Source organism: Cervus canadensis, chromosome 2 (assembly GCF_019320065.1).
Source record: "Cervus canadensis isolate Bull #8, Minnesota chromosome 2, ASM1932006v1, whole genome shotgun sequence".
NCBI lineage: Eukaryota > Metazoa > Chordata > Mammalia > Artiodactyla > Cervidae > Cervus > Cervus canadensis.
Window position 1 is genome coordinate 100,747,066 of NC_057387.1, and position 27,463 is coordinate 100,774,528.

Here is a 27,463-nt window from a genome sequence, read left to right on the forward strand (position 1 = left end):
TTAGATAAAACACGCATGAGGGTATCTGGTACATAATAAGAGTCAATGCACATTTCAAAGCTCAGCCCAGATCTCTGGCTCCCCAGAAAGATCGCTGGCCTCTGTGGATGACAATTGCAATACCTCCTGGTCACAAGGGTTGGGGTTTGCCTGACCTGTAGTTATCCTACCACGTGGCAGCTCTTGGTACCTCTGGACTTGTAAGTTTCCCACAGCTGAGAATGTCCTGGTTTTCCTTTTGCTCACTCTACCATCAGAAGGGTCCAGCTGGGCTCCTCCTCTGAGCTCCCCCTCCCAACAGTGTCCCAGAAGCCCACCAAGTGACCCAGGGTAGGGGAGGGGCGGCAAGAGAGAGCTTCTGAAGGGCACTTAGGTAGGTGTTTGGAACTTGACTGGGGTCTTGCCGCCACCTTCCCCTTCAGGCAACATCAGGCTCTGGTCAGAACCCCTCCTCCCTACCTATTCCTCAGTCCAGGGAGTCTAATGCTGCAGAAGGAGGATAGGGCCCCCTGGGGAGGCAGGCAGTATAAAAGGAAGAGATTCTGGACCCAACGTGCAGGCTCCTTTCCTCCTTTTACTTCTTCCAATTCCTTCTATGCCTTAATCCCTTAATGGAAGCAGGTCCTGGGGTCCATTCTGGATCTTCTGTTCTTCCCACACACCCCTGGGGGTAATTTTGCCAGACCTCCTGTCACACCTCTCTCTTCTGAGCACCAGATCCATTTATCTCACTGATCTCAAGACTGATACAGAGTCTCAGACCCCACGTGGCTAAAAACAAACTCATTGTCTTCCTCTGGACCCTCAGGTCAGTGAATGGGTCTACCTCCCATCCATTCCCTCAGGCCAGAAACACAAAAGTCAACCTGTCTCCTCTCTTTCCCCCATTCCTCACCTACTCTCAATTCTATGTGTGTACGCAACTCTAAGTGTGTACATGCCTACTCAACCCCATGGCCAGCAGCCCGCCAGGCTCCTCTGTCTGTAGAATTCTCCAGGCAAGAATACTGGAGCGGGTTGTCATTTCCTCCTCCAGGGGATCTTCCCCACCCAGGGATCAAACTGGCATCTCCTGCATTAGCAGGCGGTTTCTCTACCCCTGAGCCACCTCAGAAGTCCCTCAATTCTATTGGGTTGCCCAAAAAGTTCATTAGGGTTTTTTCCATACAATGTTTTGAAATACCTGTCACCTGTCTGCTCCTTCCCTCCAACTCCATTCCACTTCCTGGTAAGGTCTCCAACACCTTCCACCTAATCACTAACTTCTGGCCTCTAGCCCAGCTGTGAAATACCGAAAGACTTCAGCTCCTTTTTTTGGCTCAGGGCATAAACTGTCCTATTATACAAATGGCATAAACTGCCCCATTCTGACATGGTTAAGAAATCTTTTTTTAGATGTCCCAGAAGGCAACATTTTAAAACCAAGACAATCAATAACCTCAACTTAAATATAATATCTGCCTTTCAAAATAAATTCTTTGCAGACCCTTGCAACAAGAGAATTGCCCAAGAGTTTTTTTTTCCTAGTACAACAATTAACACCACTTTGCAACAGACTTAGGAAAATACACTATAAATAAAGAGATTGCAGCTATAAATAAAGAGTGCCGCTAGCACAATACTCAACAGTATGTTATGAAACACAAGCTTCCCAGACCATAAATCTTTTGAAAAAGAAGTCAAAATCTGAGTTTCAGATGAAATTTCACAGTTTTCAAAGGTTGGCAATCAGTTTTCAATATCTTTAAAACCACTGTTCAGACCCCCCAGTGTGCAACTGTTTGGGGAGCCTCTAGTGCATCCTCCAAGCCTCCACTCTTGAAACAGTCTTTTGCAATAATAAAAATTAATTTTTGAAAAGGTCCTACACTTAATACTGACTGGTTGTTGCCATGATTCCAAGTGCTTCACATGTAATTCATTTAATCCAACACTCAACAGAGTAGTGGAGTTACTATTCACTCATTTAATCCAACATTCCGTCCGAGCACAGTCCAGAGAGGTTAAGTCATTTACCCAAGTTACAGAGCTACAGAGTGAAGGAGCCGATTTCAGAGCCAGCCATCTGACCACTAAGCCAACAGCTGGGAAAGTCCTCGGGATCATGGACCAGCGCCTCCGCAGCTCCATAACTGATCAATGCCTGAATAACTGAACACGTGAAGGTGGATGGAGTCTTCTCCGCCCGGTAACCACCTGCCTGAAAGCGGCGGGCCCCGCCCCAGCAGCGAACGCCAAGAACGCGCGCCAGGGGGTCTGCGGCCACTCAGCGGGAGCGGTCCTTGCACAATGCAGGTGCCGGTGTTCCCTCCCTTCCGCCACTTTGAGGCTCCTGGACAGGCCCGGCCACCGCTTCCTGCACACACACCCCCGGTCTGCGACGTCCGGCTGCCCGCCCTCCAACCCGCAAGTCCCAACCTTGGAGTCGGGGGAGGGTTCACTTCCTGACTGTGGACTGGGGAGGTCTGCCAACGGTGCCACCGCGGATTTGTTGCCCCCGGTCCTTCCTGTCCCGCGCCCCTTCGTTGACACAGCGTGTCAGGGCCATCTGGGGCTCAGAGGCAGTTTAAATTCAGCACCCACCGGGCCATTCCGCAAGTTTAACAAAAATAGTTTCTATGCCATGGAACACCTTATGGGTGACGGGAAGGCCCAAGGGAGAGCTCCCCATGGATAATCTCCTTTAATCTTCAGGACAGCCATGCATGAGGAGTATTCCTATCCTTATCTGACAAGTTGGATACTGAAGACCAGACTGTGAAGTGCCCTTCTCAGATCAGCATGAGGGGGTGGAGGAGCCCAGATTTGTCTGATAGCAGTGTCTTGCTTGTTTCTGCACAGTGTTCCGTGTAGCCCATCCAACCTTTCGGCCCAGGGACTGCAGCCAGGCCTGGGAAGACAGATCCGGAAGGGTGCTTCCCTGGCTCTCAGGAAGCATCCCTTCTGGTGGGGGAAAACTTCCTAGTGCTGGGTGATCTCAGAACTCACAGAAAGGCACGCCTGAGCACTTAAGTTCAAAGAGATTTCAGATGGAGGGAGTACTCTGCACAAAGCCTGAGCTGGAGAGGCGGCCTCCAGGCCAAGCTCCTGCAACAGCTCAGCACTAGCCGCTGCCTTTCCCCGCAACTCACCCTCCTGCAGCCTCTGCCTGCTGAGATTGGGTGCTCCACCCGTGGGGATATCTGAGTGTGTGTTTGGCAAAAGCCCATCTCTTTCCCACAAGACATGATGTGGGAAAGGCCTAGGTAGTGACGTCCTGGTAAATACTTAACAACTGGAATGGGGACAGCCTGATTTGTAGCATTTGCTGGCTTCCACAGAGTAAACACTCCACCGTGGCCAATGTGAAGCTATCAAAGTTGGAGTTGTACAGTAGCACACAATTCTATAATACTTCCACCATAGCAGGTACAATAGATAATAGTAAAATACAGTAAAAAACAAGTGGCGAATGATGAGTTTGGAGTCTCTACGATCTTTGTTTTTAATATTTATTTATATGTAAATTTATATAAAGTGAAAGTCACTCAGTCATGTCCAACTCTTTGTGACCCCACGGACTGTAGCCTGCCAGGCTTCTCTGTCCATGGGATTCTCCAGGCCAGAATACTGGAGTGGATGCCATCCCCTCCTCCAGGGGATCTTCCCAACCCAGGGATCGAACCCAGGTCTCCCGCATTGCTGGCGATCCTTTTACCGTTTGAGCCACCAGGGAATCCCTGGTAAATATATAAATGTATATAATTTTATTTTTTATGGCTGCGGTGGGTCTTTGTTGCTGCGAGCGGGGGCTACTCTCTAGTTGTGGTGTGTAGGCTTCTCACTTCGGTGACCTCTTGTTGCAGAGCACGCGCTGTAGGGCGTTCAGGCTCAGTAGTCGTGGTACACCAGCTTACTTGTCTTGCAGCATGTGGAATCCTCCTGGACCAGGGATTGAACCCATATCCCTGCGTTGGCGGCTGGATTCTTAACCACTGGACCACCAGGGCAGTCTTAATTTAATTTTTAATGACCACATGTAACAACCAGCTTCCATGATTCCTGAAAAGGCAATAAGCAGCTCTCACTGAGTTGGTGCAAGCTTTTCCAGCACAGCACTGGGCCTAGGTAACTCGGGCCCCTGGTGGCAACTCCATTGGCTGCCTCGGGGCTCCTACGCACAGGAGTCAATATCTCTCTAGTCTGTGTTTCCCTCTAGTGGACAGAAGAGTCATTCCAGGTGATTCTCTGGCTCCACCTGGGCTCAGAGCTCAGCACCCAAGTGTGGATGTCACTTTCCATGGAAAAAGTTTCTTAAGGGGAGTTCATGTGGTTTCCCAATTATCTTCACGCACCAGGCATGTAGCACTCCATCTCTATGAGGGGCAGTGCCCTGGGCCACAGCCATGACCACAATCTCCAGAGCATCTCAAAGTCCCATCTCACCCTCCACGTGACCGCTCAGGCTGGCTACATCAGCTCCCCCCCACCCCACTCCCATCAGGTCTTTCTCTCAAAAAGGCAAACTTGTTAGCACCTGATTGTATTAGGGTTTATGTATTCATATAACTCATAGTCTGCTAGCGAAACACCAATGCGGACCATTCATATGCGTAGGGCACATATGAGAAAGGCTTCCCTGATAGCTCAGTTGGTAAAGAATCCGCCTGCAATGCAGGAGACCCTGGTTCGATTCCTGGGTCAGAAGATCTGCTGGAGAAGGGATAGGCTACCCACTCCAGTATTCTTGGGCTTTGCTAGTGGCTCAGCTGGTAAAGAATCCGCCTGCAACGAGGGAGACCTGGGTTGGATCCCTGGGTTGGGAAGATCCCCTGGAGAAGGGAAAGGCTACCCACTTCAGTATTCTGGCCTAGAGAATTCCATGGACTGTATAGTCCATGCGGTCACAAAGAGTTGGACACGACTCTTTTCTCACTTTCATGTGAGAAAATGGAGTCAGTTAGGTGCAGAGCTAGGGCTCCCTCTCCTGCATTATGCTCAGACTCTTCTTCCAGAACTCATCTTCCCAAAACAGATATACCTGTGTCACTCTCCCACTCACAAACCTCCTATGATTCTCCACTGCTTTCAGCTTCAGTTCAAGCTCCTTCACCACACATTCAAGGCCTTGATTGAGACTCCATGCATATTGTTTACCTTGAATCTCCAAAGAAAAAAAGAAAAATAGCATTTAAAAAATTTTCTTCTGGGTCAGGCACTGTGCTAAACACTTGGCTAACAGTATTATTTAATTCTCCAATAATGCTCCTAGATAACTATAACCACGTTACAGGTGAGAAAACTGAAAGGCAGTACAGGCCGGCTCCGTGTGACACAGCTTGCAAACAGAGAAGTTCTATATGTGGCCCACCCGTCTTTGTTCTTGAAAGCTGCCCTTGCCTCTCTAGAGCTGGCCCCTTCCCCAGGTTGGCAGCAGAGTCAGGGGCAAAGATTCCAGAACTCCTTTCTCACTGCACTCAAAGTGAAGTCACATCTCTTAGGGTTCTAAGGAAAGGATTGCTTTTCAGTGAAACTCAAGCAGAGCCACAGACTTGGGAGAAGAAATCAGATTTTAATCTGATTAAATTTTCTGGTGTTGATGCCCTTCCTCTCCCCTCCTTCCCCCTTTCTCTTCCCTAATGCTCCCTTCTCATCTTCTCCTACCTCAGCTCTTTAACTTCCACTGGAATCCTAAACATCTTTAAGGCTCATATCAAATTTCCCTCCTCCAGAAAGCCCTCTCAGACCACCTGGCTCAGGAATCTGCCTAGTGAAAGTGAGAATTGTTGCAGTTTGAAAGGAGAAGATTTCTGGCTAACCATGAGGATTGATCACATGGGTTTATCTCCACTGATTCCTGAAATTCCATTAAAATGACAGTATATGGATTAGGGAGAAAAGTATAAACTCACAGGAGAAGGGAATGACTATTTAATGGGTGTGGTGTTTCTTTAGGGAGTGCTGAAAGTGTTCTGAAAATGTCGGTGATGATTGCATGAAAGAAAGAAAGGAAGCGTTAGACCCATACCTCACACCATGTACAAAATTTAACTGAAATGGATCAAAGATCTAAATATAAATGCTAAAACTGTAAAACTCTTGGAAGAAAACATAGAGATGAGTCTACATGATTTGGCAATGAATTCTTAGATATGATACCCCAAAGAGCAAGCAACAACAGAGAAAGTAGATTAATTGGATTTCATCGGAATTAAAAACTTTTGTGAATTAAAGGACACTACGAAAAAAGTGAAAAAACAATCCATAGAATGGGGATAAACACTTTCAAATCATGTATCTGAAAAGAGCTTTTCTGGTGGCCCAGTGGTAAAGAATCTGCCTGCAATGCAGGAGCCTCAGGAGACATGGGTTTGATCCTTGGGTCGGGAAGATACCCTGGAGAAGGAAATGGCAACCCACCTCAGTATTCTTGCCTGGGAAATCCCACGGACAGAGGAGCTTGGCAAGCTACAGTCCATGGGGTTGAAAAGAGTCGGACACGAATGAAGTGACTGAGCATGAGCATGTATCTGATAAGGATCTAGTATAAAGACCTCTTACAATTCAATGGCAAGAAGACAAACAATTCAGTTAAAATATGAACAAAGGATCTGAATAGACATTCTCCAAAGAAAATATACTAATAGTCAATAAACATGAAAAGATGCTCAATATTATTAGAGGAAAGCGAATCAAAACCATAATGAGGAGAATTCCCTGGTTGTTCAATGGTGAGGACCAGTGGTTATTCAATCCTGAATATTCATTGGAAGGACTGATGCTGAAGTTGAAGCTCCAATACTTTGGCCACCTGATGTGACGAGCCGACTCATTGGAAAAGACCCTGATGCTTGGAAAGACTGAAGGCAGGAGGAGAAGGGGATAACAGAGGACAAGATGGTTGGATGGCATCACCGACTCAATGCACATGAGTTTGAGCAAATTCCAAGAGATGATGAAGGACAGGGAAGCCCGGCATGCTGCAGTCCACGGGGTTGCAAAGAGTCGTACATGACTGAGCGATTAAACAACAACAACCAGTAGTTAAGACTTGGCACTTTTACTGCAGTGGCCCAAGTTTGATCCTTGGTCGTGGAACTAAGATCCCAAAAGCCTCAGGGTGTACCCCACCCCTCAAAAACCACAATGAGATACCAGTTTACACCCATTAAGATGGCAATGATAATAATAATAATTGAAAATAAGTGTTGGCAAGGATGTGGAAAAATCAGAACCTTTATACATCACCAGTGGGAATGTAAAATAGTGCAGCCACTGTGGAAAACAGTTTGGCAGTTCTTCAGAAAGTTAAAACATAGGGCACTTCACTGGGAGTCCAGTTATTTAGACTCCAAGCTTCCTCTGCCGGGGCCATAAGAAAGAATGAAGTCTTGATATATGCTGTAACATGGGTGAACCTTGAAAACACAATACTTAGTGAAAGACACCAGATGCAAAGAACCCTAGCTATTGCATAATTCCATTTATATGAAATGTCCAGAATAGGCAAATCCATACAGATGGAAAGCAGATAAAAGGTTGCCAGGACGTAGGAGGGTAGGGAATGACTATGTAATGGTTATAGGTTTGGCAACGAGAAGTGATTCTGAAGGTGTTCTGAAATTAGATAGAGGTGATGGTTGCACCACCTTGTGTAACCCCTGAATTGTACACTTTAAATGGTTACAATGGTGAATCTGATGTTATGTGAATTTTACTTTCATTTTTATTTATTTATTTATTGGCAAAGCTGTGCAGCATGTGGGATCTTAGTTCCCCAGCCAGAGACTGAACCTGTGCCCCCTGCAGTGGACGTGAGAGGTCCTAACCACTGGACCGCCAAGGAATTCTCTACTTTAATTTTTAAAAAGAAAGAAAGAGGAGGGGAGACAACAGCAATTGAGAGATGTGGGAGCTGGATGGATAAGGCTGGCTGCCTTAGCGAAAGGCCAGAGGAAGCTGAAATATAATTCTTTATCCAGGGAGTGGGGAGAAGGAGAGAGAAGTATCAACAAGAAACAAGTCTATACCTGCCTCAGACCCGAAAACAGCTTAGGAACAGGAGATGCTGGATACCTTTGAAGACAGGTTGTCGGATAGCACTAAAAGGGGAGGCCTGCAGGGAAACATTAGGAGCTAGACTCCTAAATCTCCTCCTTCAACCTCTGCAGCCAAATGACTGCCCTATTGCACCTTGTCAGGAGGTTGAATTGAGAGGCTATGGATGTGGGAACACTGGGCACAGCTGAAAACAGGAGTGATGGACTGTACTGTAATCAGGGGGGATTTGCTGAACTATAAGACCCTCTCATCCATCCCCTTCCCCCTCTTGGTTCCCAGAACACTGGGAAACTTAAAACTTTGCCCTTGGTAGATTAGAGGAGACTTCTCTATGTGGAAATTTAAGAACCCACATGTATAGACAATTGAAGAGTTCCCAGTAAAAATGCCAGATACCTGCTTAATCACCCTTTAGTGAAGTTTCATAATTGATAGACCCTCCTCCTGCCACATATACACAGAGCTTTCAGTGAGCTTTTAATACTTTACTCTTTCGTGTAAATAAAAGCTGATATTATGGATCACCAGACATTTGATGAAAGTCTCAACAACAACAGAAAAAAAAAGAGCAAAACAAAAGGGGAGGTGGAAACAGATTCCAAAGAGACAGGGAAAACAGGCAGCAGAAGAAAACTTCAAACTTTATAATGAATACAAAAACTATTATTAATAGCCTCGGAAAAGAAGGGGGATGATTGTGTCCATGTCGGGGGGTGGGGGGAACAGGAAGTTACAAAAAGGGAACATTTGAGAAACAAAAAAAGAGCTCTTAAAAATTATTTTTAATATAATAATCCAAAAATTAAGTCAATAGGTTGGAAGTGGAGGAAATCTCCCAAATAGAAGGGGGGGAAAAAACTAAAGAAAAATCATACACACACACAGAGAAGTAGAAATTGAAGAAAAGATAAGAAAAGGACAGCAGGAATTTCAGAAAGACAGAAGAAAAGATAATGAATGGAGTGGGACAGTGTTTCAAAAAAAGTAATAATTGCAGAGTGCATGGATTTCCAGACTTGAAAGTTCATAATGCAGAAAGATACTGCAATGTAGTTCTGACACTAGTTTTGCAGAGTAGGCCAAGTTTCACAGTCCTCCAAAAGACTGTTCTCCCTTCAGACCCCCACTATTAGCTCAGGGGTTTACAAACCACCCACACTTCTGACCAACTGATTACAAATTCAGGGGGTTCCCACTAAACCCTGAAGGTTGATAATACAACTAGAACAACTCACAGATCTCAGGAAAATGCTTTTCTTATGGTTACAGATTTATTATGAAAAAAAAAAAAAGATACAAATCAGGACCAGCCAAGAGAAGACACACAGGACAAGGCTTGACGGTCCCAAATGTGAAGCCTCCAGTGTTCTCCCCCTGTGGAGGCAGAACACATCACCCTCCCAGCACATGGATATAGAGTATTGTTAACCAAGAAAGCCTACCTGAGCTTCGGTGTCCTGTTTTTATTGAGATTTCATTACATAGGCATGATGGCTTGAATCACTGTCCACAAGATTAAACTCAATCTCCAGCCCCTCTCCTTTATCTAGAGATCAGACCAGTATCACATGGCTTGATGCTCCAGTCCTCCTAGTCACAAGGCTGGTCTTTCTTGTTTGACCAACCCCTATCCTAAGTCATCTTAATTTATCCAGGGGACCACCGTAAGTAACCTCAGGTGCATGCTTAGTCGCTCAGCCATGTCTGATTCTTTGCGATTCTTGGGACTGTAGCCTGCAAGGCTCCTCTGTCCACGGGATTTTTCAAGCAAGCATACTAGAGCGGGTTGCCATTTTCTTCCTCCAGGGGATCTTCCCGACCCAGTGATTGAACCCTCATCTTCTACATCTCCTGCATTACAGGTGGATTATTTACTCACTGAGCCATTCGGGGATGCCCGAGTAATCGCATGAAAACGAATTATCAGGGCCCTGGTAACAAGGACAGTCCTATCACTCTGAAAATTTGAAGAGTTTAGAGGCTACTTACTAGGGACAGGAGACAAGGGCCAGTCAGATTCTTTATTATACAACAGAGCCACACCAAAACACAGCAATGGGAAAAAAAAATTAGAAGGTCAGAGCTTCCAGAGGGAGAAACTGGTCACATACAAAGGTTTGTATATTATATGATATAAATATTCTCAATAGCAATATCTGTTGCTAAGAAACAGGAAAGCAATACCTTTAAATTTCTTATTGTTGTTGTTTTTCAGTGGCTATGCTCTTTCCGACTCTTTGTGACCCCATGAACTGCAGCATGCTGGGTTTCCCTGTCCTTCACCGTCTCCTGGAGTGTGCTCAAATTCATGTCCATTGAGTCAGTGATGCCATCCAGTCATCTCATCCTCTGTCACCCCCTTATCCTTTTGCTCTCAATCTTTCCCAGCATCAGGATCTTTTCCAATGAGTCAGCTCTTCACATCAGGTGGCCAAAGTATTGAAGCTTCAACTTCAGCATCAGCCCTTCCAATGAATATTCAGGGTTCATTTCCTTTAGGATTGACTGCTTTAATCTCTTTGCTGTCCAAAGGACTCTCAGGAGTCTTCTCCAGCACCACCATTCTAACACATCAATTCTTTGGCTCTCAGCCCTCTTCGTGGTCCAACTTTCACATCCACACATGACTACTGAAAAAACCATAGCTTTGTCTATAATGACATTTGTTGGCAAAGTGGTATCTCTGCTGTCTAGGTTTGTCATAGCTTTTCTTGCAAGGAGCAAGCATCTTTTAATTTCATGACTGCGGTCACCATCCGCAGTGATTTTGGAGCCCAAGAAAATAAAATCTATCACTGTTTCCACTTTTCCCCCTCTATTTTCTAGGAAGTGATGGGACTGGATGCCATGATCTTAGTTTTTTGAATGTTGAGTTTCAAGCCAGCTTTTTCACTCTCCTCTTTCACCCTCATCAAGAAACTCTTTAGTTCCCCTTCACTTTCTACCATTTGAATGGTATCATCTTCAGAACTTAGGTTGTTGGAATTTCCCCCAGCAATCTTGATTCCAGCTTGTGCTTCATCCAGCCTGGCATTTTACATGATGTACCCTGCATCTAACTTAAATAAGCAGGGTGACAATATGCAGCCTTGACATGCTCCCTTCCCAATTTTGAACCAGTCCCTTGTTCCATGTTTGGTTCTAACTGTTACTTCTTGATCTGCATGCAGGTTTCTTAGAAGACCTGCAAGGTGGTCTGGTATTTCCATCTCTAGAAGGATTTTCCACAGTTTGTTGTGATCTACACAGTCAAAGGGTTTAGCATAGTCAATGAAGCAGAAGTAGATGTTTTTCTGGAATTCCTTTGCTTTCTCTATGATCCAACTGATGTTGGCAATTTGATTTCTGGTTCCTCTGCCTTTTCTAAATCCAGCTTGGACATTTGGAAGTTCTCCGTTCATATACTGCTGAAGCCCAGCTTGAAGGATTTTGAGCATTACCTTGCTAGCATGTGAAATGAATGCAATTGTACAGTAGTTTGAACACTTTTTGGCATCGCCTTTGTTTGGGATTGGAATGAAAGCTGACCTTTCCTGGTACAGTGGCCACTGCTGAGTTTTCCAAATTTGCTGACATATTGAGTGCAGTACTTTAACAGTATCATCTTTTAGGATTTGAACTAGCTCACCTGGAATTCCATAACCTCTACTAGCTTTGTAGTAATGCTTCCTAAGGCCCACTTGACTTCACACTCTAGGATGTCTGGCTCTAGGTGAGTAACCACTCTGGTCATTAAGTCCTTTTTCATCCTGTTCTTCTGTGTATTCTTGCCACCTCTTCTTAATATCTTCTGCTTCTGTTAGGTCCTTACTGTTTCTGTCCTTTATTGAGCCCATCTTTGCATGAAATGTTCCCTTGGTATCTCTAATTTTCTTGAAGAGATCTCTAGTCTTTCCCATTCTATTGTTTTCCTTTGTCTCTTTGCATTGTTCACTTAGGAAGGCTTTCTTATCTCTGCTTGCTATTCTTTGGAACTCTGTATTCAGTTGGGTATATCTTTCCCTTTTTCCTTTGCCTTTTGCTTCTCTTTTTTTCTCAACTATTTGTAAGGCCTCCTCAGACAAGTTTTGTCTTCTTGCATTTCTCTTGCTTTTAGATGATCTTGGTCACTGCCTCCTGTACAATGTTATGAACCTCATCCATAGTTCTTCAGGCACTCTACTCCTTTGAATCTATTCGTTACCTCCATTGTATAATCATAAGGGATTTGATTTAGGTCATACCTGAATGATCTAGTGGTTTTAACTACTTTCTTCAATTTAAGCCTGAATTTTGCAATAAGAAGCTCATGATCTGTACCACAGTCAGCTCCAAGTCTTGTGTTTGCTGATTGTGTAGAGCTTCTCCATCTTTGGCCGCAAAGAATATAATCAATCTGATTTCACTATTGACTATCTGGTTATATTCATGTGTAGAGTCATCTCTTGTGTTGTTGGAAGAGGATATTTGCTATCACCAGTGCATTCTCTTGGCACAACTCTATTAGCTTTTGCCCTGCTTCATTTTGTACTCCAACACCAAACTTGCCTGTTACTCCAGGTATCTCTTGACTTCCTTCTTTTGCATTCCAGTTCCCTATGATGAAAAGGACATCTTTTTTTGCTGTTAGTTTCTAGAAGTTCTCGTGGATCTTCACAGAGCTAGTCAACTTCAGCTTCTTCAGCATTAGTGGTTGGGCATAGACTTGGATTACTGTGATATTGAATGGTTTGCCTTAGAAATGAACAGAGATCATTCTGTCATTTTTGAGATTGCACCCAAGTACTGCATTTTGGACTCTTTTTGTTGACTATGAGGTTTACTCTATTTCTTCTAAGGGATTCTTGCCCACAGTAGTAGATATAATGGTCATCTGAATTAAATTTGCCTATTCCTGTCCATTTAAATTCCTTAGGAAAATTATTTATCATCTAATATTCTATGCCAAACTATCTATTCTAGCCAATCAATCAATCAACTGAGAGGGTATAATAAAGTCAATTTCAGAAATGCAAGGACCAAAAGTTTTACTTCCCAAGTAGCCTTTCTCAGGTAGTTGCTAAAGGATATGCTCTGCCAATGTGAGGAAGTAAATCAAGAGAGAAGAAGCAGGGACTTCCCTTGTGGTAGAGTGGTTGGGAATTGCTTTGCAATGCAGGGGATGTGGGTTCAATCCTTGGTCAGGGAACTAAGATCCCACATATTATGGAGCTACTGAGCCCATGCACCACAACTAGACTGTCCATGGGCTGCAACAAAGATCCTGCAGGCTGCAACCAAGACCCAGTGCAGTCAAATAAATAAATACTTAAAAAAAGAAAGAAAGAAGAAGCAATGAGCTCCAGAAATCAGGGGAGCCAAAACAGGAGAGAAGCAAAGGGAGTTTCCAGCATGATGGTGAAGGGAAGTTGCAAAATGACAGTTGTGAAGCAGACCTAGAGATCAAGTTCAAACTGTAATAGAAAGACAAAGAGCTCCTAGAGGGATGTTTCCAAGAAAGAAATGGAACCAATAGATTGATTACCTGACATGTTTGACCATATGAAGCAACCTTTGTAGTTCTTGTGGGAATGTGAAGGGTTAAATTCATTTACATAGATTAAAAATATCCATAGAAAGGAATATCTACATTGATATCTAAGCCAAAAAGAAAAATTACAATTTAACTCTGAAAATAAATGTTTTAAGAGAGGAAATGTAGGGACTTCCCTGGCAGTCCAGTGGCTAAGACTGTGCTCCCAATGCAGGGGGCCTAGGTTCAATCCTTGGTCAGGGAACTAGATCTCACATGCCACAATTAATAGTTCACATGCAGCAACTGAAGATCCTCCATGCACCAACTAGAAAATCCCACATGCCGCAGCTAAAAATAATAATGGAAATGTAGTCAGAGTAATCCATATTCACAATCCATAAACCATACTCTACAGTCAAAATATTATACATATTGAATATTTATTTCATAATTGATGGCTCAGTGGTAAAGAATCTGCCTGCCAATGCAGGAGATGCAGGTTCGATCTCTGGGTCAGGGAGATCTCCTGGAGTAGGAAATGGCAACCCATTCCAGTATTCTTGCCTGGAAAATTCCACAGAGAGAGGAGCCAAGTGGGCTACAGTCCATGGGGTTGCATGAGTTGGACACAACTGAGCACACACCCAAGAACAAGGAATTGATCTATAATTCTATTTGGATGACTAAGGGAAGACGAAGTATGTGTGATGGAAAAGGAAATATAAGAGCTACATCTCCTTCTTTTCTATATTTTATAATTTTATTTATTTTCATTCATTTATTTTTGGCTGTGCTGGGTCTTCATTGTTGCGTGAGTTTTTTTTTCCCTAGTTGCATTGCAGTGGCTCCTCTTGGTTGTGAAGCATGGGCTCTAGGGCACATGGGCTTCAGTAAGTTGTAGAACGTAGGATCAACAGTTGTGATTTTCTTTCTCTGGAGTACAGACTCAGTAGTTGTGGCACATGGGCTTAGTTACTCCAAGACATGTGGGATCTCCCCAGATCAGGGATCGAAACTTGTGTCTCCTGTATTGGCAGGCAGATTCTTTACCACCGAGTCAGCAGGGAAGCCCCTACATCTTCTAGGTTTTTTTCCATCTCCTTCTATTTTAAATGTAAATAGCAGTTTAAAAATTCCTATTGACCTTCCCAGACAATAGCTGTAAGAAATAAATTTCTGTTGTTTATATGCCCTTCCCCAATTTTAAAATTAGATCATCTGTATTGGTCAAAATATGGAAGGAAATATCAGGGACAAAAAGCCTGATAAACCAGTAGTTGTCTTTGGGGGGTGGGAATCAGGGGTGGTAAGGGGAGGGGAGAAGATTACCTTTTATTTTTTAAACTTGTCATACTACCGCACAATTGCACTCATCTCACACGCTAGTAAAGTAATGCTCAAAATTCTCCAAGCCAGCCTTCAGCAATACGTATAACTGTGAACTTCCAGATGTTCAAGCTGGTTTTAGAAAAGGCAGAGGAACCAGAGATCAAATTGCCAACATCCGATGGATCATCGAAAAAGAGAGTTCCAGAAAAACATCTATTTCTGCTTTATTGACTATGCCAAAGCCTTTGACTTTGTGGATCACAATAAACTGTGGAAAATTCTGAAAGAGATGGGAATATCAGACCACCTGACCTGCCTCCTGAGAAACCTGTATGCAGGTCAGGAAGTGACAGTTAGAACTGGACATGGAACAACAGACTGGTTCCAAATAGGAAAAGGAGTACATCAAGGCTGTATACTGTCACCCTGCTTATTTAACTTCTATGCAGAGTACATCATGAGAAACTCTGGGCTGGATGAAGCACAAGCTGGAATCAAGATTGCAGGGAGAAATATCAATAACCTCAGATATGCAGATGACACCACCCTTATGGCAGAAAGTGATGAAGAACTAAAGAGCCTCTTGATAAAGGTGAAAGAGGAGAGTGAAAAAGTTGGCTTAAAGCTCAACATTCAGAAAACTAAGATCATGGCAACTGGCCCCATCACTTCATGGCAAATAGATGGGGAAACAGTGGGAACAGTGGCTGACTTTATTTTGGGGGGCTCCAAAATCACTGCAGATGGTGACTGCAGCCATAAAATTAAAAGACGCTTGCTCATTGGAAGGGAAGTTACCACCAACCTGGACAGCATATTAAAAAGCAGAGACATTACTTTGTCAACAAAGGTCCATCTAGTCAAGGCTATGGTTTTTCCAGTAGTCATGCATGGATGTGAGAGTTGGGCTATAAAGAAAGCTGAGCGCCAAAGAATTGATGCTTTTGAACTGTGGTGTTGGAGGAGACTCCTGAGAGTCCCTTGGACTGCAAGGAAATCCAACCAGTCCATCCTAAAGGAGATCAGTCCTGGGTGTTCATTGGAAGGACTGATGCTGAAGCTGAAACTCAAATATTTTAGCCACCTGATGTGAAGAGCTGACTCATTTGAAAAGACCCTGGTGCTGGGAAAGATTGAGGGCAGGAGGAGAAGGGGACGACAGAGGATGAGATGATTGGATGGCATCACCGACTCAATGGACATTGGTTTGGATGAACTCCGGGAGTTGGTGATGGACATGGAGGCCTGGCATGCTGTGGTTCACGGGGTCGCAAAGAGTCGGACATGACTGAGCGACTGACTGAACTGAACTGAACATTTAGTTGATTTTGAAAAATGATTTACATGTATTTTTTTTATTCAAAATATGTTTTCAGAATAGTAATTGAGGAACTTCCCTGGTGGTCTAGTGGTTAAAAATCTGCCTTGCAATGCAGGAGAAGCATGTTTGATTCCTGATCAGAGAACTAAGATCTCAGGTGTCTCAGAGGAACTAAGCCTATGAGCCAGAAGAGAGTCCATGCACTGAAACCAGGACCTGAAATAGTCAAATAAATAAATAACAGAATTGTTTTTTTAAAAGGAAATAAAATTTAAAATTGCAGAAAAACTGAATTTTTTCAGTTTTTGAATTCATGAATTCATCACCATCCTAGGTCCAGACATCACTCAGAAGCCAGAGCTGTTAGCCCTAAAAGCAGCATCATCTCTGCAGAACAGACACACATTAACCAGGCTCAGGAGAGTAATATTTCAAATCAGATGCCAATTCATTAAGTTATAAGGGGAAGCAGGGCTTTGAAGCAGACTGGATCTTCTTGTTCACTGATGAGTGCCTTCTCTCCCTGTGGGCGGATCTACATAGGGAACAGTGTGGTTTTCAGCAGGTTGCTTGGTGATCCAGAGCACAAGTGAAGTGGGGAGGGGGCGGTGAATTGGGTAGTTTCAAAGAATGATGTTTCCATCTCCCTTGTTCCTGGACCAGCATCTTTGTCCCCAGACAGGGCTAGGATGACACTCTGGTGATTGCTTCTTGATCTCTTTTCGTTGATTGTCCAGACTCCTCCTTACTAGCACCTTCTTTTCTTTAGTTGTATCAATATCTTTATTCAGGTTACAGTCTAGACTGAGCCTGACAGTGATTCTGTTTCCAGTAGGTAGACTGGCACATCTCTACTTTAAAGCATTAGAGACTTGTCTCCAAACAGACAACACATTTACAAAGCACCCCCGATGTGTCAGGCTCTGTTCTAAACTCTGGAGTTGCAGCAGTCAAGGCTGCCATCTGACCCAGCCCTCAATGAGCTTACAGTCTGGTGAGGAAAACAGTGTATGCGATGTGAAGGAGCAGCCTAACTCTCAGAAGACAACTTAATTTACTTTATTCTAGTTCTTGAGGTGAGGACACATCCTGGTTGTCTCCAGAAAACACCTACTACAACGCACCATGGGGAGGGGCTGTTGAGTAATGAATCTCATCTTGATAGAGAAAGAAGATCCATTTCTCAAGCACATATTCCCAGCCTCCTGTGGATTCTATGCCCCAAATCTTCCCAGTAAAATGATTTTCTGCTTAAATGCATCTGCCGTTTGTAACCAAGAACTCGGACTAGTACAGCAACCGTTTCAGATATCTGTAGACGAGAGAACAAGTTCCCAAAAGACAGTTCCAACCCCTCTGCCTCAGGGCTGCAACCAACCTGGAAACTTTCTGATCTGTGCTTTCCATTCAGCACAAAGCAAGACACACAGGCTGTCTCAATAAAATCTGGTTGGCTGAGTCACTTAGTAAGTTCAATCACAAGCTGTTCTATGTACTTAAATTGCAAAGCTAGTAAGAACTAGTTGCTGCCTTCAAAGATGTCCACATGCACCTTCAAGCTAACATATGCAAAACTGAGGCTGTCATCTTTCTTTCCTTTTCTGTCAACTTGTATATCAACTCATACTTAGTGTCTCATGCTCCAACCACACTGAACTGTTTGCACATCTCACATCCCTCTGCTGGGATTTCAACAGTGAGTAGTTTGGTGTTCTTAGAGCACAGCGGTGGGAGAGAAAGACAGCAGGTAATTGGGCTGCTGCTTGTAGACCAGACCTTGAAGGCCAGTTAGAGCATTCTAGATGTATTGACTGCTATCCCAGGTTACTTTCCTTGGTCTGAATAGAATATCCCATAGTTTAGCTTTTCCTCTTCTACTGAAGGAAGTCTGCATAGAAGAGGGTACAAGGTTTATATGTCCATCATCTTGGCCAGAGATGCAGCTGCAATCGAAGTTCTCATTTTACAGATAACAGAGGCTTCAAAGGACTTGACTGTAGAGCTAGCAAGTAGCAAAACAAAGGCTTGAATGAAGTTTCCAGACTCCAAATTCCCATTCTTTCCTGTATTAGGACGGCTCATACAGAGTGTTTTGTGTGTGTTTGAGGTAGGGGAATCTCCCTGATCTGTTCTTGGGGGAAAATTCTCCTTATCACCCATACCAGGGGCTCAGTTTGTTCTGCTTGCCTCTCCTGGCCTAGTTCCCTTCCCTAGAAGATACTGTATCTTCATAAATCCTCACAACAGTCCTGTGAGGTATTACCATCCCTTCATTATTATAGATGAGACTGAAGCTCAGAAAGTTTAAATTTCAGGCTCCAAAGTTTAAATTTCAGGCTCCGGAATCTTCACCACCTTGCTTCGCTGAGGTCCGTCCAGGTTTGGGAACACCAAGCTGATGAAGCGGGGACCAAAGGGTGATGAATGAAGACAGTGCCGGGGACCCGGCTGGGGTTTAAGGCTGAGGACCAGCAGGTGGCGCGGTGGAGGTGCGGCTGCCCCGTACTACCTCACCCCTCGTAGGCCAGATGTACCAGAACTAAACGGGGCGAGCTCGGGGAAGTAGGCTCGCAGGGCGGGGAGTAGTTTTCCTGAACCCAGAGTCTTCAAGGAGCTCCGTTCTCGTTCGGCCTCCAGAGGACCTCCCGAGCCTCGCTAAAGAGTCACGACCCCACCGGGCGACCGCCGGGCCGCATCAGCCAGCCGCCCGCACGGCGCGCCCCACTGTGCAATTCATTTGATAGGCCTGGGACTCCACAGCCCCCACCTGTCGACCGAGGAGGCGGGGCGTGGGCGGGGCTTGTCCCATAGGGCCCGCCCCCTGTCCCTGAGCCGCGGGCGCGCGACGAGATATAAGGCAGCCTGGAAACAATGCGCCTGCATCTCGCGCTCCCGCGCAGCTCCCGGGAGCGTCCGCGCCGCCGTGCGCGAGCGAGGGCGGGAGCGCGCGCTGGGGGGCTAACGCCTGTGTGCGGGCCTCGCACTCGGTGGCGCGCATGTGCAAGTGTGCGGGCTGCTTCGCTGCCCCGAGCGGGCGGGGAGCCGGTCCGCTCCAGGTGGCCGGTGGCGGGAGCGAGGTGAGGCTGCGGGCAGCCCGGGAACGGGCGCGGGTCCCGGGGGACGGGCTGAAGTCTGCCTTCTGGGCACAGCGCGCCCCCGCCCGACCCGGCCGGGCCCTCGGAGCTGCGCTCCGGGCGGCGCTGGCAAAGTTTGCTTTGAACTCGCTCCCTGCAGCCTAGTCCGCGCGCTGTGAGCTGCTTCCCCAGGCACGCTGACCCGGGGCCGGGCTGTCCGGGACGCTAGGGAAGGGCGCGGGCTCCAAGCCGTGAGGTTGGAGAGGTACGAGAGCCTGGCAGCCAGCTGTACTGGGGGGCCGGGGGACGCCTCCCTCCCTGGGCCCGCACCTGGGTCAGCACGTCCCCCTTCCCTCCCGCAGGGAGCGGACATGGACTTCGATTCGTACCAGCACTATTTCTACGACTATGACTGCGGAGAGGATTTCTACCGCTCCACGGCGCCCAGCGAGGACATCTGGAAGAAATTCGAGCTGGTGCCGTCGCCCCCCACGTCGCCGCCCTGGAGCTCCGGTCCCGGCGACGGAGACGCGGGCCCTGGAATTGGTCCTCCGGAGCCATGGCCCGGAGGGGGCGCCGGGGACGATGCAGAATCCCGGGGTCACTCGAAAGCTTGGGGCAGGAACTACGCTTCCATCATCCGCCGAGACTGCATGTGGAGCGGCTTCTCGGCCCGGGAACGGCTGGAGAGAGCGGTGAGCGACCGGCTCGCCGCTGGCGCGCCCCGGGGGAACCCGCCCAAGGCGCCCGCCGTCCCGGACTGCGCTCCCAGCCTCGAAGCCGGCAACCCGGCGCCCGCTGCCCCCTGTCCGCTGGGCGAGCCCAAGACCCAGGCCTGCTCGGGGTCCGAGAGCCCAAGCGACTCGGGTAAGGACCGCCCCGGGTCATCCAAGAGGGGGCACCCCATGGGTGGCCAAACCTCTGCAGCTGAGGTCAGGCACTGGGTCTGCGCAAGCCCTTCCGCCATCTCCCTCTCCCTCTGGCTGAAGCTGCCGGTGTAGCCCCCAGCGGTGTCTGTCTGGCACGTGGGAGTGTTAGTAAACAGTTTGAAGAAGTGGCGTGGGAGCCAGCGTCCCTTTGATGATGATTGGAGCCCCAGGGGACAAGGGAGACAGGGTGAGGCTTGGCGCTTAGGGAGAACAATACGGGGATTGGACCATAGGGGATTTCTGCCCTCCGAAGGCTGGAAGGGGTCCCTTAAGGGTCACTCCAGACTTGAATTTTTTGTTGCTGTCTCCTTCTCTGGGAAACTCACTACCCTGGGGAGAGAAGCTGAGAAGCCTTTTGTGCAAAGCCAAAGCCTTCATCCTTTAAAAAACCTGGTCTCCTGCCTGCTTTATTTTAACATGACAATAATGGTTCCTGCTGCATCCCCCCTCTTACCACGTATTCATCCTCACCATCACCCATGAGACAGGTAGTGGAGGAATGACTGCTCCCCATTAACAGATGGAAAAACCAAGGCTTAGAAATAGGAAATCGCCAGAAGTGAACGCCAGCTTCCTGCCATCCAGCCAGCTTCTTTTGCTCAATCCTCCATCCCAACCAGGCACTTTTCTGATGTTTAGAGGAACTTATTGGTAGATTATCTGAGAAGTGGTACATCTTGCCATTTTGCTCTGGCCTGAGGTGGGAAGGTGTTCCTCTAGGACAATTCATCTGAGGGCTTTCAGCTGCTTCATTTGTATTCAACAAATGTTCACTGGCCTCTACTTTGTGCTAAGCTCTGGGGTTAGTGCTGGGGGTCACAGATATGGAGCTCCAGGCTCCCCTTCCCCATCCTTGAATGCAAGTGTACATCTCACTGAGCACAGCCTGCTGCATCTGTGACACTAGACTATGTTGTTCTTAGCCTAACCTCTTCTTCGAGGTGCCCATGAGAAATACTGGGGAGGATGTTTTATAGGGTGCACACTGAGGCTTGTGTCAGATAAATCAGGACTGAAAACTCAAGTAGCTTTTAAGAATAATTTTACATGACCATTTACAGGGAACTGGGGAATGGGTATGGAGGTTGTCATACACTTAAGGGTGAGCGTAAGGAAGGAAACACAAAGAATTGAAAGTCAATTTTTTTTTCCAGTTCACTATGTTAAGGTCATTTTTAACCTGCTTGCTTTTTACACCAAGACCTTCTGTTTGTTTAATGGCTGGAATGGAAACTTTGAGATCAAGAAACCAATAAAGATGTATCTCTACAAAAGCTGATGGAATGGTAGAGTGGAAAGTGCATTGTTTCGGGAATCTGAAGATCTTAGTTTTAGATCCAGAATGTTATAAAGGTGCTGTGTGGACTTGGCTGACCTGAGTCTCAGTTTCTGCCTTTGCACGTTAGGGAGTTTGACCTGATCATCCAGCTGAGGACATGTCCTTGTCTGGGTAGAGTTAGATGCTGCTCTCTGAAAAGGAGAATGGTGTCTCACGTTATTTTTTTCTTAAGCAGAACCTTCCCCAACTATGGGGCTTAACCCTGAAGTATTAAAGGTTTGGGATGTGGGGAAACCTCCTGAATCATTTTCTAACCTGCCCTTTACCCTGAACCTGTTTGCAAGCTCCTGGTTCACTTACAGGCCACATGGCCCAGAACAAAATGCAACAGATTGCAAACAATGAGGGGGGTGGGGAGAGTGACTGACGGCAAAGCTCAGCCAATAGGGGCTAGGGGCTGAGTAAGACCGCATTCCAAACTCCGCTCAGCCAGCCAATCACAGGTCTTGGGGCCAGGAGGGCTGAATGGTCAGGTTTTATTAATGGAGAAATAATGCGATTGTCCACACAATGGAAGCCTTCCTGACAAAGGGGCTCAAGCTTCGTGATTTGCGAAAGAGGCCGAGAACTGAGCTCTTCTGTTGTCAGGCTGAAATGCATAAAGGTGGCCTTCTCTGTGGGGGCTGCAAAACAGTGCGGAGCAGTAACGTTCTCCCCTAATTGTCCCTCTCCTGGCTGGGGTAACCTAAGAGATCTTGGAATAAGGGAGTGATAGAGGCAAGTCCAGGTGTTGCTAGTGTTTTGGCCCCTGTATCAAGACATTCCCTTGACGCTCAATTCCTGCCCCCAACTTCTGACCCCCTAGCACAGGTAGCTTGGAAATGGTCTTTTGTACCTTTGTGAAGTTCCTGCTGCTTCTGCCGACCTGTGATTACAAATCCAATCCTCTTCTGGTCCAGGGAAGCGGGTGGGGCAGGCGACCTATAAATGATGGATGACTTTAGAAACCCATTGAACCCAGGAGCAAAATGCTCCTAAGGGAAACCCTTTCCCTCCCCTCTGTGGGTGAGGAGGGATGGGTTGTAGCCCTCCCTTCTCTGACTCTTCTGCTGAAAGGGATGACAGAATAGAGAGGTGGGGGAATAATAGGATTTATAACTTGTGAAAAGTAACAATTCCCAAGTGCTGGCTGTGCTGGGCTGGAACAAAGGGCAGCTCTGCCCACAGACCCCTCATTTACAATTCTGATGGGGTATGAAAGAGCCCGACTGGGGAAGATCTTTATAGTTAAAACTTTGTCCCAGGCCGATAGCTCTTTCTCCCCATCCCGTCAGTGGGGGAGGGGAGAGCCTGTGCAGACTGGGGGCTGTTGGCTTGGGTCTGCCTTTTGTTCTTATCTAAGCCTTGCTGTGCAAAGAGAAATTGGAGAATATTTTCCTTCCTGCTTATTTCCCTTCCTTTCCTTCACACCACGCTTAGCCTTGATACAACTGAATCAGTTGTCTTTCTCCCCACTTGAATTTGTTTACATCTAAATTGGGAAAATGTTACCTCCTTTCCTAAACTCCAGCATGGGGTCTGTGTATGTGTTTCTCATGGAGTGTTTCTTCTTGATCTCTCGGACAGAGGGTGAAGAAATTGATGTTGTGACAGTGGAGAAGAGGCAGTCCCTGGGTGTCCGGAAGCCGGTCACCATCACAGTGAGAGCAGACCCTTTGGACCCCTGCATGAAACACTTCCACATCTCCATCCATCAACAACAGCACAACTATGCGGCCCGTTTTCCTCCAGAAAGCTGCTCCCAAGGAGAGGCTCCAGAGCCAGGGCCCCATGAAGACGGTCTGGAGAGAGATGCACCGGAGGAAAAGGAAGATGAGGCAGATGAAGAAATTGTGAGTCCCCCACCGGTAGAAAGCGAGCCTTCCCAGTCCTGCAACCCCAAACCTGTCAGTTCCGACACTGAGGATGTGACCAAGAGGAAGAACCATAACTTCCTGGAGCGTAAAAGGCGGAATGACCTCCGTTCCAGGTTCTTGGCCCTGAGGGACCAGGTCCCTACCCTGGCCACCTGCTCCAAGGCCCCCAAAGTAGTGATCCTGAGCAAGGCCTTGGAATACTTGCAAGCCCTAGTGGGAGCCGAGAAGAGGATGGCTACGGAGAAAAGACAGCTCCGGTGTCGGCAGCAACAGCTGCAGAAGAGAATCGCGTACCTCAGTGGCTACTAACTGACCAAAAAGTCTGACTGCTCTGTCTTCACGGAGACCCAAGTTTATTTTTTAACCTCCCCTCTCCCCCTTAGGAATTTGCACATTTCGGTTCAGGTGGGGCGGCCTGGACAATAGATTCCCAGAATGCATTGCAGCCGGTGCACACACAAGAAGGGCTCGCATTCTTGGAAACCTTGCAACCCGGCTGTCCCTCTGCCCTGACTTGCGGGAGCGCTGTGGCTTCTCTGGCGCCTTTGGCTTCTCAGGCGGGCAGCACTGAGGAGACTTGGGGTCTCTTGAGCTCACTAGCTCCGAAGAAAAGCCTGACAGATGCTATGCAACAGGTGGTGGATGTTGTCAGGGGGCTCCAGCCTGCATGAAATCTCACACTGCGGATGAGCCTTGGACTGAGAAAGGATGCTCCCACTGGTGTCTCTGGGGTAATGCTAGGACAGCTGGGCCTGGACGCTCTCCCCAGGCTCCTTTTTCCAGGAGACATACGAGCTGTCTTGAGTGAAGACGAGCTCTCAGACTTGATCAACAGGGACCATTACCTCACTGTCAGACACTTTACAGTAGCTGAGGAGTCGGAAACCTTTAACATATATATATTCCCATGTTCATTGACACCCCCTCCTCCCACTCTCCATGCTGCGATCTTGAGAACTTTTAAAGAGCTTGGCCTTTTAGATTCTTTGTCTTAAGGCCCTCCCGGCCCTTTCCTCTGAGGGCAGAGACCATCCCATCCTCACCAGAAACTTGGTTTCCTTCCACCTTTGTTATGCAATGGGCTCTAAGGCCATTTCCCACAGGTCAGAAATACTTCCCCAGGACACAGGGCAAAGAGTCCCAGCCTGTGGCGGGGGGAAGGTTTGGAGTCCTGGCTGTGAACGTGTTCCCTGCCCAGGTGTTTTCCATCTTGGAAATCCTCTCCAAGCAGATGCCAGGCACCTGAGGGGGAAGAGCTGTACCACTTCCCCTTTCCCACCTCCCTCTCATCTCAACCTCTGACTGATAAGTTTGAAGTTCTACTCAGTTCAGTTCAGTTGCTCAGTTGTGTCCGACTCTTTGCAACCCGATGGACTGCAGCACACCAGGCCTCCCTGTCCATCACCAACTTCCGGAGTTTACTCAAACTCATATCCATTGAGTTGGTGATGCTAGAACCATACAAACTGTGCTTCTCTTGCAACTCCAAGGAGCTTGCTGTCTGTAGCCACCCTTGGGCCCTCTGCCAGCCTGACGTGAGTCAGAATCCCATTCCCAGAATCTGGGCCTTATTGCAGTTCTTACTGGGAGAGCTGCTGGGACTCATCCAGTGCTCCAGAAGGCGGATGAGCTTCCTGGTGGGTTTGTAAGAAGCTTCCAGGAGCTCTGCTCAGTGGACCATGATGGGTTTTACCCAACTGGGCTCAGCCTCTCCAGGTGGATTCCAGGCACAGCCTCTGGTCTGAGAAAGTCACCTAACCCAACAAGTGTCATGTGGGCAACCCTAAGTCTAGCCTGGAAGAAAGATCGGCCCTTCTAGCACTATGCTCAGGGCAGCAGGTGCCTACTGAATGGGGGTTTGAAAATGGGGGAGGGAAGGATGCTAGAGCGCTATATGTGGCTCTGGGAAGCCAGCTGCTACTTCTAAACCTGTTATGCACAATGGTCTGTTCCTGAGGTTCCTTCCTGGCCTCAGAGAACCCCAGTGGAACTTTGCAAAAAGCCCCCCGCTTCTGGAGCTTGGTTTTGGGGAGCCAATTGACTTCTGGAACTGTCTTTGGAGAACAGGTGGGATGTAGGTTATTGATGTCTTACCTAAAGAGCTCGTGTTTTATAAGCTGCTGTTGGGTATTACGCTGGGAGCAGTCTTCTTTTTAATACTGTATTTTTGTATGCCTTTTGCAAAGTGGTGTTAATTGTTTTTGTACAAGGGAAAAAAAAAAAACAAAAACTCTGGGGTAATTCTCCTGTTGCAAAAGTCTGATTTATTTTAAAAGGCAGGTTTACCTGAAATTTTGTATTTAGTTGTGAATACTGATTGCCTGATTTTAAAACGTTGCCTTCTAGGACATCTTCTAATAAAAGATTTCTCAAATGTGTCAGAGTCGGGGGGGTGGGGGGGCAGCTTATGCCCACCATGTCCCCCAGAACCAAAGGAGACTGTTTTTTAGGGTAGCCACAAGTGATCTCTAACCATGTTGCTAACCTGGTCAATCCACCCTGGGTTCCTGAAATGCCATTTCAAACATGTCTAAACAACGTAAGTTCAGTACTCAGTAAACACGAAATTGTCTTGTGAATTCCAGAGTGCTGAATTTGTATTTTAGAAGGCTTGAAATCCTGGTGTTCCACCATTAACTCATTCTGTGCCTTTTACCTTTATCTGAAAGCCCTAGTTTCCCTACTTGTAAAATGGGGATAAATGCTACTTCCCAAGGGATTGTTGTTACTTAGTTGCTAAGTCGCATCCACCTCTTTTGCAATCCTATGAACTGTATAGCTTGCCAGGCTCCTCTGTCCATGAGATTTCCCAGGCAAGCATACTGGAGTAAGTTGCCATTGCCTTCTCCAGGGGATCAAATTCACATCTCCTGCATTGGCAGGCGGACTCTTTACAACTGAGCCACGAGGGAAGCTTATCACCAGGGATTGGCAGACATTAAATGTAGACTTTTTCTTTTTCAGCTGCAAGGCTTATGGGATCTTAGTTCTCCTACCAGGGACTGAACCTGGGCCATTGGTAGTGACAGTGCAGAGTCTTAATCACTGGACCGCCGGAGTATAGACTTTAAACTGCTTTAAACTATAAAGCCTTAAATCTTTTCAGGTGGTACTTTTCTTGCCATAGGTATTTTAATACTTTTTTTTTTTAACCATGCCTACTGCCTTGTGGGCTTCCCAGGGGGTACTAGTGATAAAAGAACCTGCCTGCCAGTGCAGGAGACAGAAGAGATGTGGGTTCGATTCCTGGGTTGGGAAGATCCCTGGAGAAGGGAATGGCAACCCACTCTAGTATTCTTGCCTGGAGAATCCGCATGGACAGAGGAGCCTGGAGGGCTACAGTCCATAGGGTCACAAAAAGTCAGACATGATTGAAGCGACTGAGCATGCATGCATGCACTGCCTTGCAGGATTTTGATTCTCTGACCAGGGATCAAACCCATGCTGCCTGCCATGGAAGCAGAGTCCTAACCACTGGGCAACCAGGGAGTTCCCTTGCAGGATGTCTTTTTTAAAATTTTATGAGAATCGGTGATATGATGTGATTTTTTTTTTCTTTCTCCTTTGATTAATACAGGAACATAGTTCTCAGAAATTTGCCCTAAATGCAAGAGGGGAGACTTTAATAATGGCCACTCCTGATGGAGCACTGCCTATGTCTAAGCACCATGCTCCTTCCTACATGTTAGACCACACCAATCACATGCCAGGACTACAGAAGAGGGAACTGAGGTTCTAAGAGTGAAACGTAACTGCCCAACGTTACACAGCTAGTAAGTAAATGAGTTCAAGGGATTTGAAACCAGCTCTGCCTATCTCTAGAGCCAGAGGTCTTCACCACCACATAATAATGATTAGCTTCTTTTGTTATTATGGGGTGTGTAGAGGAAGTAGGGAATTTCATCACTTAACTGCTTGCTGGAACTCTCCTTGGGGCCACTGTGCCTGCCACTTATCAGGAAGAAGTGGAGCAAATGTCCTGTGACCAGCCACTCTGCCACATTTGTGGGTTGAGTAAGTTCGTCTTGCCCCAGAGAAGCCCCTTCTAGGACTGTGAAAGGAAAACAGGGGTGGGTCAGAA

At 46.8% G+C, this 27,463-nt stretch overlaps 1 protein-coding gene across 2 annotated transcripts; it reads left to right on the plus strand.

Annotated features, from left to right (window-relative positions):
- Positions 1-19,040: 19,040 nt before the first annotated feature.
- Positions 19,041-25,756, plus strand: MYCL (MYCL proto-oncogene, bHLH transcription factor). Of its 2 annotated transcripts, none has more exons than XM_043461780.1 (3): positions 19,041-19,261; positions 19,621-20,125; positions 23,093-25,756. In XM_043461780.1, exons 1-3 carry the CDS (start codon positions 19,181-19,183, stop codon positions 23,689-23,691), a joined length of 1,185 nt encoding a protein of 394 aa, XP_043317715.1. In that variant the 5' UTR covers positions 19,041-19,180; the 3' UTR covers positions 23,692-25,756. The 2 variants fall into 2 exon arrangements, with proteins under 2 accessions (XP_043317715.1, XP_043317716.1); XM_043461781.1 differs by lacking the exon at positions 19,041-19,261 and adding an exon at positions 19,272-19,523.
- Positions 25,757-27,463: the final 1,707 nt, after the last annotated feature.

Coding starts and splice junctions, on each gene's coding strand:
- MYCL (XM_043461780.1), top strand. CDS start 19,181: ATGTGCAAGTGTGCGGGCTGCTTCGCTGCCCCGAGCGGGCGGGGAGCC. Junction 19,262..19,620: donor TGGCCGGTGGCGGGAGCGAG/GTGAGGCTGCGG, acceptor TCCCTCCCGCAG/GGAGCGGACATGGACTTCGA. Junction 20,126..23,092: donor CGAGAGCCCAAGCGACTCGG/GTAAGGACCGCC, acceptor TCTCTCGGACAG/AGGGTGAAGAAATTGATGTT.